This window comes from Diceros bicornis, chromosome 4 (assembly GCF_020826845.1).
Source record: "Diceros bicornis minor isolate mBicDic1 chromosome 4, mDicBic1.mat.cur, whole genome shotgun sequence".
NCBI classification, from domain to species: domain Eukaryota; kingdom Metazoa; phylum Chordata; class Mammalia; order Perissodactyla; family Rhinocerotidae; genus Diceros; species Diceros bicornis.
In genome coordinates, this window is record NC_080743.1 from 5887569 (window position 1) to 5903719 (window position 16151).

Consider the following 16151-nt stretch of genomic DNA (forward strand, 5'->3'; position numbering starts at 1 on the left):
CATTTCAGAAATAATGTTCTCACACGAACTACAGGCAGTCTGTCGTCATCAGCAGTGAGAACATAAGAGTTGCCATGCTGGGTTAGACCCCAGGTTCATGCAGTTTTCTCTTTAAGAAAGCGTCTCCAAGGGCCATGTTGTGGGTTGACTTAGCTGGTCCTCTGTGACCTCCAGCTCGACAGGTTAGGTAGGGATGTGCCGCCAAACATTTTAGTTTCTCTGGTATTCTCTCCTTAGCCTCTGAAAACTTTTTGAAAATAATTATATCTGTAACCTTGATTCCTTTTAAAGTTGAGGATTCTATAGGTAGGGTAGCCACAGTTAAAAGTAATCCCGTATCTTCTCTTTTTTCAGGCTTTTTCAGAGTTAATAGTGGCCCCTGGTGTAATGGTATGAATTAAACAGACCTGTTTTCCCCCTAGGCGAGAATATAGTGGTTTAGGAGGCTTCAGACCCTCTGGTCTTTCATAAAGGCTTTTTTAACTGAAAGACGTATAACCTTTTACTCATACGCATACCTTTTAGCTCTGTTACATTTTCTATAAGAAGCTGTGACCAGACCGTACATGGGGAGAAATTGTGGTTTTCTGTAAACATGAGAGATATTTCTGGTTTGCTTCCAGGACCTTCTCTTTCTGTTAATAGTTGCACTTTAAATGACTGCACAAAACATTAAGTTAATGCGTTTAGACAAAAATTTGAATGAATTTTTTAATCTTCCTTTTAGTCAAAATCCATAGTTAGCGCTCATTATCCTGAAAGTTATTTGTTCATTTTTCTCTTACATCATTACCTTCTATTTGTTCACCAGAATGAAGCACATTTCCCACTTTTCTGCCTATAAACAGCCTTTGAAAGATCCTACTTCAGATTCTCTATTCGCTACCTGGGAGAATTAGTAACCATATGCAAATTGGAGATTTCGCTGTAACAGTCTTGCAAATAATTTTTTTTTTAAAAAGTAAAAATTAACTCAGCATAACTCCGGTTATCTGAACATTGCTCCAACCTGCTGTATGGTTTACCTGACTCTTCTCCTTCCTTAAGCATTCTGGATGCCATTAATCTTTAAGAAATAATAATAATAATTCTTTTACAGTAGCATGGCTATATTCAGAAATTTTAAGTAATTTTGATATCTAGTCAACTCTAGCTTCCTTTGCTTGGCTTTTAACATCCTCCATTGTCCATTCCCACCATCCCAAATTTATCTTCAACAGTTCCTCCTCATGTGTCATCTGTCCTGTTAGCCTTAGCTTCTCCAGTCCCATAGGCACTCATCATGCTCATTTCTGCTGCTGTGTGCTTCCGATGTGTTACATAATTGTTCTCTCATTATGATGAACGGCATAAAGCTGAAGAGGTCGTAAAGCCCACCACATTTAATTCCCTCCATGGACAGAGGAGGGAAATAAGGCCTAGAATTTTAACTTGATTAGCTTGTGGTCTTATAGGTTTCTTTGATGTGTATTTGTGTTGTACCTCAGACTGTTGGAAGCTTCTTGCAGTCAGGTAGCACGTCGATATATCTCTTACATCCCCATAACCCAGGGACAGGGTGACCCTGTAGTTTGAGATGGTAACTTCAGTTGATAGTCTGTTGTAACCATTACTACAGACTTGGAGTCAAGTCTTAAGCTCTTCCACTGTTTCCTTCTTACCCACATTCTTATTTCCCCTACTCACAAAATTCTAAAATAATTTGTCTTAATATTTCTATTATAGTTATTCTGAGGGAATTTTAAAATAAATAATGTATTTAAGTTTTCATTGAGCTTCTACTGTGTGCCGTGCTCAGTTTAGGCACTGGTGGTGCAGGAATAAACAGACTAAGTCCCTGCCTGCGGGGAGTTACTCCAGTGCAGGTGTCGGTGGACTTTCTCTGTAAAGAACTAGAGGGTAAAATATTTTAGGCTTTGCAGGCCTTAAGTTCTCTTGCAATTGCTTAGCTCTGCTGTTGGTGACAAAAGCTGTCACAGATACTATGCAAATGAATGTGTGTGGCTGTGTTCCAGTAAAAGATTATTCACAAAAACAGGTGCCAGCTCACAGGCCATAGTTTGCTGACCTTTATTCTAGTGACTTAATAGCACTTGATAGTTTACAAAACACTTTCCTAGACATATCTTGTACAACAACCCTGTGTGGTAGATAGGTCATGTATTACATGCATTTTATAGGTAAAGACACTAAACCTCAGAAAGAAAAGTATTTAGCCCAGATCTTCTAACCCCAACCCAGTGTCACTCTCCATAACTGTCTTCCCAGGCCACATAGTTCAGGAGTGACTCAGGGAAGAAGTGAGGTCACCTCTAATGATACGCTGCAGGTAAAGCCAGCAGATGAACCCAGGAACCTAGTGAGCCTGTGATAGCTCACATGTAGCAGAAAGGTGTAATACAGAAGGTATCCAGGGAGGTCAGAGTGATTCGCTATTGGGCCCCGTTGGTCTTTCAGGTGTTGTCACAGCCACGATAGCTGTTAGGAGCTTTAAATTCCCATCTGTGTCTGTTCAGAAATTCTTTTGTACTCTTGTGATTGGCGTCATTCCAGTTGCTTCACTTACAGATCCTCTGATTTTAGTTGGGCCACTCTGAGCACTTGCCTACAATTTTAAAAGTTTTAAAACTTCATATAGTTCTCTACAATTTGCTAGTTTAAAGCCCTTATCCATTTTTCCTACAAACATGTAACCAAAGGAGCTTTCCATTTAAATGTTCAGACCCTGGTGTGCTAGATGAGGCACTGGAATGTATGTAAGTGAAAGTGAGGATATGTTTGGTAATAAAACCTTCTAAATTTATCTTCCATTTTAATTTTCAGCTGTTTTTAATATAAGAAAATAATTGTTTTATTATTTTACTTAATTTTAAGGGATTACATGGATCGGCTTCTGGATGAGAGTGAAAGTGCTGCTTCTAGTCGCGCCCCATCGCCTCCCCCCACGGCCTCCAGCAGCAGTAACAGCCAGTCGGAGAAGGAAGACGGTGCCGGGAGCTCGCAGAACGGTGAGCAGCCTCGGACACGCTCCTCTTCCTTCCTGCTGAAGCTCGCTCTTCTGTCAGTAGTCTGGGAAATTCGTTTTGGTTTCTGTTAAACTTCCAAAGCCGAAGTTAAAATAATAATTGTAAATACCAAGTGAAATATAGGTAATACCAGCATACATATACCTACATACTAACACACACAGAATCCAAATTAATTGAAGGAATTCTCATTGTCGTCACTACAAAGTATGTAAGTTTAATAAATTGTATTATCAAGCGTGTGATTTCTTTTAAGAAATTTATTCTTTCTAAGTAGCATCTGTTGCCTTAGCCAGTTGGGATGCCTGGATGTAAGGATTCTTGTTATCTCTCAGACTCAAACTCCAGCCGTTTTACATCAGAAGTACACGTTTATGAAATACTGCAAGAGCTTAACAACACTTTGTCAGGAAAGCGCTTTAAGCGCATAGATGAAAAGAAGACACCACAGGCCTGTTTTGAATATTTGGTCTTTGATAGCATAATAACCTCAAAGGATGAGAAGATAAAGCAGCCGTCAGCCTGTGCACTGGTGTTCTACAGAAATGGTTCTATTTTTATCTCCATGAAAAACAGAAGCAAAAGGCATACTGATAAGTTTGAGGTTCAGATAATGTTCTTGTTTAAAATATACAGTGGACCAAAGGTCACTGTACTGATCCATAAGACCTAATCAGAGAATTATTTTGATTTCTACTTTAATTAAAATGGTCTTCAGTAAGACAGCTGCCAAGCAGAAAGTTACAAGCCCTCCACTCCGCTTTAGAAGGAAACTGGTGAATTGAATCTCTGCCCACCTGCACTCAGAGGTCACAGCTGTAGGGGAGGGCCCCGTGGAGAGCTGACCTCCCCAGACTAAAAGTAAGAGAGGAACACTGAGAGACTTGACCCTTGTTCTGACCTCTGGTCTCACACTGGCACTGCTCAGTGAATGTACTTTGTTCATTTGATGAGCCCTCCAAACTTCCCCTCTAAAAACAAGCCAAACCAACAAAAATTAGGGCCCCACAGCCATTTCCTGGTCCAGAAAGGTTCACTGACATGACGTGTGACGGCAGCACCTCTGTCCTCAAGTAGAGGAAGAAGTGAGACTGACCTCAGGGCTAGGGGTGGAAGCTCCGGGAGGCGGACTGTCGGTGCCACTTCTGTCTTTTCTCGCTTGCTCGTAACACCAAATAAATCATTCCCTTTTCTTTCTTTTTTAACCATTTGATGAGAACATGCAGTTAGCCTAGGAGAGTGTTATAAGTTACCTATAAATTACTCAGTAGCCCAGAAGCCATTCACAGCAGGCACCTACAGTCCAGATGCCCAGATTTTGCAAAGAAAGGAAGGAACTTTCCAACCCAATTTTATTTGTTTGGTAAGGGGCTTTAGTTAGTGTCTTGAAATCTAAGAGTCATTTCTGACCTAATCACAGTGTTACCGAGCTCTTTGGGCTTCCTCCAACAAAATCATTGCTTCAGTGTCAAAATGTTCCTTCAGAGGCATAATCCCCATGTGCGTTCTTGATTTGAGTGTATTTTCAAGTGGGGGAATATAGAGTATTTTCTTTGACCAAAATGTAATATTTGACACTCATACTTTATACTGAATATATTTTAGATAATTAAATTTTAATTATCTCCAGTAGCACATTCTATATTTTACATTCAGTATCCCCAAAATTTCTCCTCCATTTTGCAACTCTAACATGACCGTTTTATTGTTGCTTGCTTTTATTAGAATAATTATGCTCTTTCTTTTCTCGCCTATTACGGAGGAATGTGTGTTTACTTTTACCATTTTCAAGTGTATGCTTTGACAGTGCAAGCATTAATTTGTTAACATTATGACAGGTTATTTAAATCCATTTAGATATAGTGTATGATCTTTACCCTTAAAGCACAATATCCATAGATTTACATTAAGAATAAAAAAGTCATGTCATCTTGATTTTATATGGCAGTAGAAAACTCAAACTTCTGAAGAAAGGATATAATTCTTTTTTACATGGTTTTTAAGTTTTTTGCTAAATCTGAATAATTTATGTGCATATCGTTGCTTTAATTCAGCTTATTCAGCGTCCTGGTTCCAGTGCCTATTTGTTGTCACATAATACCAACATGCTTTTAATATATGCCGAATCCCGTTCTTAATTCTTTATGTTTATTAACTTCTTAATCTTCACTGCAACCCTGGAAAGCAAATCTATGATTTTCCTCATTGTATATCTGATGAAACTGAGGTACACAGAGTGTAAATAATTTGCCTAAGGTCACACAGCCACTAAGTAAATAGAGCCAGAATTCAGAATATGTATACACAGATTTGATACCTTGCTTTCTTGATGAAAAGCTATTTTACATTAGCTGTTTTATAATAGTTCACAAATTTAACTTTTTAATATTAGCAGTTTCATTTATGTTTCTTCCAACTTAGGGGTGTCATCTAATGGACCTGGTGAAATATTAAGCAAAGAAGAAGTCAAAGTTGAAGGGTTACACATTAATGGACCAACAGGTGGAAATAAGAAACCACTTCATGCAGACATGGATACTAATGGTTATGAAACAGATAACCTTACCACTGACCCAAAACTTGCCCACATGACTGCAAGAAATGAAAATGATTTTGATGAAAAAAGTGAGAGACCTGCCAAAAGGCGAAGGGTAAACAGCAATGGAAAAGAAAGTCCAGGTTCTTCGGAATTTTTCCAAGAAGCCATCTCACATGGAAAATTTGAAGAACTTGAAAACACAGATGACTAAAGTTTAGACTTTAATTTTACTTTCTTTGAAGTAAATTCTGGCGTGACTTAAATTTTCAGGGTTGAGGGGTTACCTTAAAAAATTGATTTCCTTGAAGCAGTTGGTGAAAATTTGAAAATCTGAATTGAGACCTGACTTTAGTAAATAAGATTTCATAATTCTGCCTTTGCAGATTTTTTACTTTAAAATTTTAAAGACCCTTTTAAGGATATAATAAATAGTAAATTTGAATAAACTAACGATTTATCTGTACCTTCTCATTTGATGTATTAATCCTAAAATTTCACTACAGGGTACTTACTCTGTACTTAGTTTGATGGCAGGGAAGGAAAAAACCAAGTTCAAATTGCTCCTTAACCAATTTTCTGAGTTTCTTGAAATGTCTTTTGTAACAGACATTTTTCTCCCCATACAAATTGAGTATCATTATTAAGGAAACCCTTATGAATCCTGAAAGTTATGCTAGCATGATTTTTTTATATATAGAAGTTTAAAAATAAACCAAGTCAGGTTTGTATGTGTAAAATTGTTGACATCAATGATGTCTTTCCATATTCTTATCTGGGCTTAAGAAATACATTCTGTATTTTTCCAGATTCTTTGTAGCCTTTGAAAGATTTTTACAGTACATATGTCTTGACTGAGCTGTCCTTTCTAATACAAAAGCTTGTATAATTTTCTTAACTTGTACAGTTGGTAAACTTTTATGAGAGGAATTGATATTCTGAGTCTGTCAGCTTTCATTTTATTTTGCTAAGGTTTTCTAATGAATTTTTAAGTGTTTGTGTAGTAACTAAGTCATGTTTCTTATCCAGGTGGTAAAAGCGTTCATAAAGGATTGTGAAAATTTGTTTGTTTTCAAATTTCTACTTAAGGACAAATAGTTTGAGAATTCTGAAATTAAGCATGATACTTAGATTGCATAGTTTGTTTTGCATTTGCTATAATTTTCAAAATTATTTTTGAAGCAAGATCAAAGTTTAATGCTGGCTTAAGTGCTTAACTATCATGCTGATCAGAATCCTGTCCAGTTATTTTTATATGCATTATGAAACGTCCCATTTTTGCATTAAATAGGGGAACCGGTCAGGTGATATTTAGATACTGGCACACACGAGGAGTTGGCAGGCAAGAATATTGATTTTATGAGGAAAAAGTGATGAAGTCAGAAAAGTTTTTAGACTTTTCCAATTACAATCCAGTTTTTCAGATTTGATGGTGTATTTCCAGAATGAAAATAAGATATGCAGAAAGCATTGCTCTGTGTGAATACAAATAGGATCATCTATTTGCATACCCTTGCAAGAGTGCCATTTTATTTTTAGTGCAAAATTCTTGTTAAAAAATGTAGTTTTATACAGCTGATAGACCAACCTATATCCAAACTTTTATAAAAGATTATTAACTATTCTTGTTCTTATCACACAGGCATACCCAAAATGCTTCTACCAATTCATTTTCAGTCATTAGTTCAAGAGCCACTGCCTTTTTAAATAAGTCTTCTGTGGTCTTGTTTTTAACGGCTCAACTGTCAAATGCAATTGAGTAGAGGTTTGCACTGAGAAATTATGGTTTAGGCCTTACCCCCCTGAAGTGTTATGAACACATGTTCAGACTGCTTCCCTCCACCAATGTGAACAACTTTTCTCCTCCAAACAGTGTTAAAAGCCACTTTCCAACACTTGACTTCATATAATGTACATTCACTGTTATAAACATATCTGAGTAAATCAAAGTTTTGGGTGGACATGTTGAGAAGCGTGAATTTTTTGTTGTTTTTGTTTTGTTTTACCTAGAACATTAATTTATCCAGAATGGCAGCTTTAGCAGATGGTCATCTGATTTTATTAAATGAATCCAAAGTATTCTAGCTCTTCGTCAAAGATGATCTACAGAAATGTTTCAAACGAATAGTGATGCTGTACTTTTTAAGTTGTTGCAATATTAGAGATTCCATTTTCACCTTTTTTTTAAAGATGCATTTTGTTTGCAGGTTTGTGACGTTCTTGCAAACTCATAGTACAGGAACATTTTTAGTAAATTCTCAGGCGTGTTTGCAAATATGGTATGTGTACATGTTAGGAAATTTTACTTTTAACCTTTTTAAAGTATGCCTAATGAAAGACATTCCACTATTATAATACATAACGCTTAGCTTTTCATAAAGAAATATTTAATTGTATTTTGTGTTTCTACAGGTATTTCATACGATACTTTGTTCATCATAATGCAGCCACTATAACTTGATAAGTCATTGCACTACTTTAAAATTTTTAGTAATATCATGAATTTAATTTGTTTAAGATTTAATACATTTTATAACTCTTGAACTCTTGACAAATTGCATTGGGAAAAGAAGCCTTTGTTAGTTACTTGGTCTCCTCCACCCCATCCCCATCCCCAGCAAAGCACTATCATTTTCATTTGCAATGGTATTCTGTTTTATGATGTGTTTTCAAATAGAGTTCAGAATCTGCAACTCAGTTCAACGCAAATCTGTTGAGCTTTAAAATGTATTTGAAGTAATATTTAAATAGGCATTTAAAATTATGAATTACATGTTTTTAAATTTATGCATAGTAATTTTGCACTGTAAAATAATTCCCTTTTCCCATTCTGTCTGCCATTCTGAATATGCTTATTAAAATATTTTTTTAAACATGATTTGCCTACATAATGGTGTGTGAATGATTTTCTTTAGATTGATTCACTAGGTTTTAATTTGTATGAGGCACATTGTTTACAGTGCAGATATATACAGTCTCTGCTCCTTCTGCTGCTGGACGCAGTGTTTCAGGGGCTCCCGGTCCCTTTCCCTCATCTTGGGTGAGGTACTTTTGTCTTTTTTTTCCTCCAGAGAAGTCCTTTTGTCTGAGGACCCCTATTTACCTGTTTCTCTTCCTCTGAACTATGTAATTAAAAGTATTTTGGTCCCTTCTTTTGCACTGCAGCTCATATCACATAATATTTTGCAAAAAACTTTTTTGTCACAGTATCTGTTTTGCCCTCAATGGAAAATTAAGAAGGGGCACTTTGAACAAGTGAGAGTTGGTGCATTTCCATAGGCAAGGTGTGTGCAGATGACCCTGGGGTGTGTAGTATTACTACTGAATACAAAGTCAGAAATAAAGGTTTTCCTGGCTATAATCCATATTCATGAAAAATGTCATTGTGGGAAACGACATAACATTTATGGAGAGGAACAAGGAATTTCCAAATCTTAACCTTTTATTCTATCTCCCTAAAAATGACCTTTTCCTTCTATATCACGATTCGTTTTTTTTTTTTTTTTTTTTTTTTTGGTGAGGAAGATTGGCCCTGAGCTAACACCTGTGCCAGTCTTCCTCTATTTTGTATGTGGGTCATGGCTGCCACAGCATGGCTTGATGAGCAGTGTGTAGGTCCATGCCCGGGATCCAAACCGGCGAACTGGGCCACCGAAGCGGAGCGCATGAACTTAACCACTATGCCACCGGGCCAGCCCCTGTACTGGCATCTTTTGACATCTGTACGTATGTGGAGTTTTTCCTTTCCCGAACATGGTTTTTTTTTTTTCTTAGCTTGTTTTTATACTAGCTCGTATGTCTTATTTAGGATGTATAATATACTTAAAATGTCATTTTGCTTGCTCTAAGAAGTAAATTTGAACGCACTTTTAAAGGCTACCTAGTCTGTGAAGAACATTAAAGAATCGCCATATAAACTGGAGCGGAACTCGATCCTTTTTCCAAATTGATGGTAAAGGTTTCATCACATTTAAATGTCAATGGTGATAAGTTTTCATCGTGTTTCCATCTACCCTATCCTCCAGCAAATAGTCAGGCCTGTACTTGTGCCAGCTACTACTGTGCTTGGCTTGTGGCTTCAGAATGTGGCATGTCCTCTTCCTGAGGGAGAAGGCGACAGCAAGTGAGTGCTAACTATAGTAGAAGTGTATGCTGAATACAGTCAGGGCAGAGGGAAAGAGTAGGCATGATCTCAGAAAAGAGTTGACTAGACTCTGCCATACAATTCTAGCTAAATAAGATTTTCCTTCAACTTAATATTTGTTAGAAATTAAGCAACGTGAAATAAATGTGCGATTCCCCTAAGACAGAACATTTATTTTTAACATTCACTGCAGGGCTGATTATAACATAACAGCTGTGGTTGATATTCAAGACTCGCCGCCTCTGGTCATTCACTGCCCAGTGGGCACTACCCTAAGTTGTGGAGTCCCCTGGTCTCCTGAGGATTGGGGGTGGTGAAGCCTAGTGCAGATTTGGCCTGGTTCTAAAACAAATGCACTCTTGGCCAGTCTCATCATCGCTAAGAGGAATGGCTGATGGGACGCAGAGTTGGCTTAATGTCTCTTTCTGCACATCAGTTAGAGCGTATCTGTAGAGTGAGTGCAGGTAGTTCTAAAATGTTTTTGCTCTTTTCTCTCTGAAAGAAGATGGACCTCGGACTAATAGAAGAATATACACTTAAACTTTTTAAAGAAACAAAGAGGAGGTCTGGACCCTGAATTAGGTAGGGGTAGGGGTGATTTCTGTCAAAACTGAAAGGGATCTAGCAGAGAAGGGCAACAGACGAAACAGCCACTTGAAATTCCTGACGAGAAGATCGAGATTTAGGGACAGAACTCGCTCCAAAGAGGGACTTTCCAGTACCTGAGTCTACTCGTCACCAGTTGTGTTTCAGCTGAGTGAACATGAGAAACCAGTTCTGGTTAGGGGCTAATAGTGGTGCAGTCATTCCGAGTATGAATACTCCATTAATGCCCTCTGCACACGTCTGTAGATGGTGGCCGTTTACTTGGATGGCTGCTGGTGCTGAGCTCGCACACAGCTGGAACTGTGAGCTCCACGAACTGTTTTGCCATGTGGTCTCTACTGTGTTGCTGTCTGCATTTGCCTCGGGTGTTGAGGAGACAGGCATTTGCACTTAAAAACACAATATAAATGCAACTGGGCTATGTCTACAAAGTCCCTAAGTGGCTAGTACCAAGCCAAAAAGAAGAAAACAGCTGACTAAGGATTGTGGCAGATGAGGTGGCTTAGATACCTTTAAGTGAAGAGTAGTAGGATGACACCAGTTTTGTTAAAGCAATTCATTTCACGTATATGTCTGGGTAGGAAAGATAATGAAGGCCACATGCCAGAGATACTAGTTCGTTCTCAGTGGTGGAGTTACAGTGGTCAACTCCGTTATTAAAGACATACGTCTTCCATGTAGCGCTTGTCACGTGAGCCATTTTGGTTTTGCACCAAAACCGGCTTATTTCCCCCTTCCGATCATAAGCCGCATGAGAGGAAGGGCCACGCCTCTGTTTTCATCACCAGCATATCCCCAGATACAAGCACAGTGCCTCTCGTCTTACAGATAACTCAAATATCTGTTCATTGAACACATTAGCTTATTTTCCAATTGCTTATAATCACTCGTCTCATCTGCTTTGAAGAGGGCCAGGCCAACCGGCTACACTCAGGAGACTGCGCCACTCTATTTCCCTGTTCCTTTGGGGATAAATCCTAAATTGCACTTTGTACTACCCCACTTTCTTCATTTGCACTGAAGGTGCATTTTTGTCTGGGCACTCCGTCAATTAATCCCACCGCTGGTAGAGAGGCTGCCATTTTCCTTGGTTTTTTTGAGCTCTGACTCCAGGAATTTTAAAACCTTTCTTTCCTCCACAGGTTAAGTTATGGAAACAGTGTCTCCCACTGCTTTTGTGTAATCCTATACCTCAACACTCCCTCTCCCTCAGGCCTGTTGATTTTGGGAGGAAGTGAGGGGAGGAGAAGCAACATTTAACATGGATGTCAATGACCACAGGGCTAGCCCAAGACACCCTCTGGGTTCCACAGAAGGCCCAAGTCAGTTTTTGTGGCTTGAATACTAGCAGTATCACAGTCCTTTTATTTCCTTCTTTAGTGGAACCTGAGTAGAGATTAAGTTTCCTGTTGCAACGTCAACTCACCATCTATAGTGACAAACTTAAGAAGGTTTCTGAACCAGTGTCATCGTGTATCCATGCTCTCATCTACAAGTATACCCCGTGGGCCGACAGGGAGAGCAGTGGACTTCCTCTGATGCGTGGAGCCACATTCATGTTTGTTATCAGTACTTCTAAATACTCCGTTTCAGAACAAACATCCCAAAGCCCCGCAGGGCCCCGCTGTGCCTTTCCTGATGTCTGACGCTCCCTCACACTGTAGCTCCATTTCAACCAAGGGACAATCAGAGTCCTCCTGTTCAAAACACTTAGATCCTTGTACACCACGCCACCTCTTCCCATCCCACTCATCCAAATTCAGCCATACTTCAAGACTTCTCTTGATCTGGCCATTACTTGTAACCGTGTGCTAAATGAAACATCCAAACTGCCCATCTTACCTACCGTCCAGTGTCACAGGGCCATTGGGATTTAAAATCACACACAGGAAAATCATCTCCAGAGAGCACTAGATCAAGACCCAGTGTTAGTACAGGTCTACAGTTCCTTATCCAAAAATCCTTGTGGCCAGAATTTTTCAGATTTTAGAAAAATAATATATCTTTAAAAACATCCACAGCAGGATCTAGAACCTATAAGTAAAACACGTGTGTCCACAGTAAATTGTATTCATATTCACACAGATTTCATGTCAGATATTGCTGCCAAATGAATTCGGCAGCAAACTCAAGAAAAAACAATTTTCAGAGCACTGTGGATTTCAGAATTGCAAACTTGCAGTAGCCTTCCAATTTTCCTTAGCACTCACTTGGCAGTTGATTCCAATTTCCTTTACTTTGTGATGTAACTGGCAAAGAGGCATGTAAACAGGAAGCCAAAGGTAAACCAGGGGGTTCCCTTCCATGCAGAAGTGCCTACAACAGAACCCCACACACTGGGCTTTTCTGCAGAGCCAACAAGGAGTCTGTAAGCAAAGAGATGGGTGAGGGGAGGCTGCCCGAGCCCAGAGGGGGCCCTGCCGGAGCCTCCCCCACAGTCCTCTCATTTTACAAAAGGGAAAACCCAAGGCCCAAATAGAAAAATGACTTGTCCAAAGTTCAACAACCTTAGACCGAGCTTCTTAGACAAGGTCAGATCCCTCTGTCCTTTTCCTTCACTGACACTTACTAGTTTACAATTATGTACCCATGGCTGGGGCCATGGGCTCAACCCTTGGCGGATCAGGCCCTATGGCCAGCAGAGTAGAGTACTGCTAGCCCCACATCACTGTGGCTAGGCAGGTGGCTCTCATAAGGCAGCAGCTCCTTTTGGATTCATTTGCCTAGACAGCTGGGGAAGAGACATTCTCTCAAAAGGAGCATGTGTTGGTCAAAGAGGAAGGTCACTAGGCAGCTAAAAAAGCCTATTGCAAATAACACCATGTACCACTATTGAGTGATTGCTGTTACATGCACTGTGCTAAACACTCATTATGAACCAATCCTCACAACATAATTTCCCCCGTTTACAAATGGGGAAACGGACCCACTTGGAGAAGTTGAAAGACTTACCCTTTCCAATGATCTGGATTTTGTTCACCTTCCTAAGTTAGATCTTTGCATTCAGTGAAGATGTGTGTTATAGGGTAGAAAGCAAATGTTGCTTGCAAACAACTTAATCTCCTAGCCTTTTCCCCACAAGTCTGAGTTCTGGAAAGGAGAAAGTCCCCCAAACTGGAAAAGAGATGGTCAGTAGGCTCTAAAAATAGCTGGGATGCGAGTCTCATTCTCTAGCAAGACATCGGAGGAATGGCTGCATGGGGTGTAAGATGGGCTGGACTCTAGGCATTGGAATTCTAGCAGGAGGACCTATCACCATGCCAAGGTTTGGAATCTGTGGTGCCACCTGCCTTCAGAAGACAGCTTAGAGTCAGTCACTGAGGAGTTCAGCAGTGACCATGAAGGGCTGAAGACAAGAAGGTCCCTCTTCTATTTTCCAGGCACCAGGCAATTCTCTTGACTCTTATGTAATCTTAGAGAAGGACTGAGTGAATTTCTCGCTGTGTGGCAAGATGGCGACTCATCTAATTTGATTTAAAAGAATAAGTGATTTGACATTTCTTCCACACTCAAACATTACACTGTACTGCTTGTTCTAAGCAGCTCCAAGAACTCAGAGCAAAAGGTAGGCCTTATGGAAAGGCAGATTCATATTCTGTAAAGCAAAGACTTTCTCCCAATTACCACTGTCCAGCAATAGACCCTTCTTGTGCCTGTTTCCTCTCCTTAAAATAAGGATAATAATAGGGCTGACTTTAAAGGATTTTTTAGAGGATCAAAATAAGTCAATATGTAAGAGAAGAAAAGAAAAAATGCCTACCTAGCGTGTAGCAAATGCCCAATAAATTTAGTTTTACTGTGGTCCAGCAGGTACTCTGTGCCATTGCTACACTTCAAATATTACCTTTTTGGAAAACACTTGGAAATCTATATTAAATACCTTAGAAATGTTCATGTTTGGTTTCCTGAAGTTCCAATGGTCTCCAGAAGACATTAGATTTAGGCAAAAAAGAAATTCACCACAGCTTTATAAACAAAAAACAGAAACAGACTTCAGTATCATCTGTTAACTCTTCCCCTAAAATAACTCAAACTGTTTCTCTTCTGTGCTCTTACCGCCACACTTCAGGACCCATCACCTCTCACCAGGACTGGACACCAGCCGATGCACCTGCCCATACAGCTGGGTGCTCTGTGACCCCACCCGACAGTGATCTGCACAGCAGCCCCGGTGATCTTGTTATGGTGCGAATCTGGTCTATAGCAGTTCCTCGATTTAGGGACACTGGCAGCCAGTGGGCCAAGTCTGACTGGCAGATTTTTGGTTGTGTTTTAACTTGAATGCCTTTAAGCAGGGAGGTCCCACACCTGTCAATCACTGGTGTACGCACTGAGTGCATTCGTTTAGATTCGCTTTTTACCTGCCCAGCCCCTGTAAGATTAGAATTTGTCACCCCTTTATCTACAGTAAACAATCCAAACACCGCAGCTGGCAGGATCTGTCTAAAATGAAGATGAGGCCATCTTTCTGCCTTGCTACCCTCAAAACATGTAGCTATTAATTGGCTACTCTTTGTCTAGGTGTTTTCGTTCAGGAAATAGTTATTGTACCTACTATATGCCCTAGCACTGTTCTAGGTGCCAGGGACACTGCAAGGAACACAACAGACTAAGATCTCTGCCTTCAGAAAGTTTCAGGGCGAGGAGAGACAAGTGCTATGGAGATAAGCCCAGGAGGGGACAGGGAGTGTGGGGATGCCACTTCAGCCAGGCTGGCAGGGACGGCCCACAGAGATGAGGGCATGTCTCTCCTAGACATCAAGGGGAGATGCGCTCCAGACAAGCAGACACAGCAGCCCTGGAATGCTGGAGGCCTGTCCCCTCCATATCTCCTTAGTTGAATCCCAGCTGTCCTTCAAGAATCAGCTCAAATGCCATTTCTCGGAGGAAATCTTTCCTACCATTCCCAGGTAGAATGACATTCTTCCTCCCATCCATTCTTACATGCAGCTCAGATAGTTTCATGATTCTGTCATCACTTGCAGATACTATCCGTAAAAATATTTATTGAAAAAAATGAATTACTGTCATCATTTGCAGATACTATCCATTTTTTTCATTGAAAAAAATGAATTATTTAACGACAAAAATGAAGGATAAGCAGATGTGATGAGGCACTCGTGATAACACTCTCCTACTAAATTCTCCTAAGATAGGGAGTTACCTGGAATTCTTTAGAAAGAAAAGGTTTTGGAATCCAAGTCCAGATTTAAATTATCAGTCAAGGGAACTTGGTCAAATCCCTCAGCCTTAATTAAGCCGCCATCTGTGCAACAGCGAAGTGCTGAAATGCAAAGAGGCAGAAGGGCCCAACGCCGTAACAGCACAGGGCAGGCCCTCAGTAAAGAATACTGCTTTTCCTTCTGGGAAAGCAAATGGCTTTCCATCACTTACCCCCCCAACGGCAGCTGTTGCCACAAGAGGGCACCATCAGCACAGCTGGGAGGGCACGGCTGCTTTGCCCTCTCTCAGATTCCACCAGCCACCAGCTCCCACCGAAGCTTTAAATCCACGGTGTGTGAACTTGGGGTGAAGAATGGCACTCGACAGACGCAGAGCGGTGACGCACTTGGTACACCAAGTCTATTACAAGCCGACTAGGAGGAACAAGAACCTAGCATGGTGGGGAAGAGCAAAGGTCTTTTGAGTCAGACTGATTAGATCTGAATGTGGGTTCCACAAACTCATTGGACAACCGCACCTCCGTGAGCTTCATGCTCACGGCCTCTGCTAGAGGCTGGGCGCTGCCCCTGGGAGCTCAGCCTGGCTTGACGGAGGGATGAGCAAAGAGATGTGATGAGAGCCGCAGGGAAGAAGTCCTGGGGGTCCCTGCAACTGC

General features: G+C 40.3%; 1 protein-coding gene across 6 annotated transcripts in view; it reads left to right on the forward strand.

Annotated features, from left to right (window-relative positions):
• Nucleotides 1-7330, forward strand: part of MIER1 (MIER1 transcriptional regulator) — a 57040-nt gene extending 49710 nt beyond the window's left edge. For all 6 annotated transcript variants that reach the window (XM_058538249.1, XM_058538254.1, XM_058538250.1 and 3 more), the window contains 2 exons: nt 2875-3008; nt 5448-7330. In XM_058538249.1, the coding sequence (XP_058394232.1) occupies nt 2875-3008; nt 5448-5776 (463 nt within the window). In that variant the 3' untranslated portion in view covers nt 5777-7330. The remainder of the gene's footprint in view (nt 1-2874; nt 3009-5447) is intronic.
• The last annotated feature ends 8821 nt before the right edge of the window (nt 7331-16151 follow it).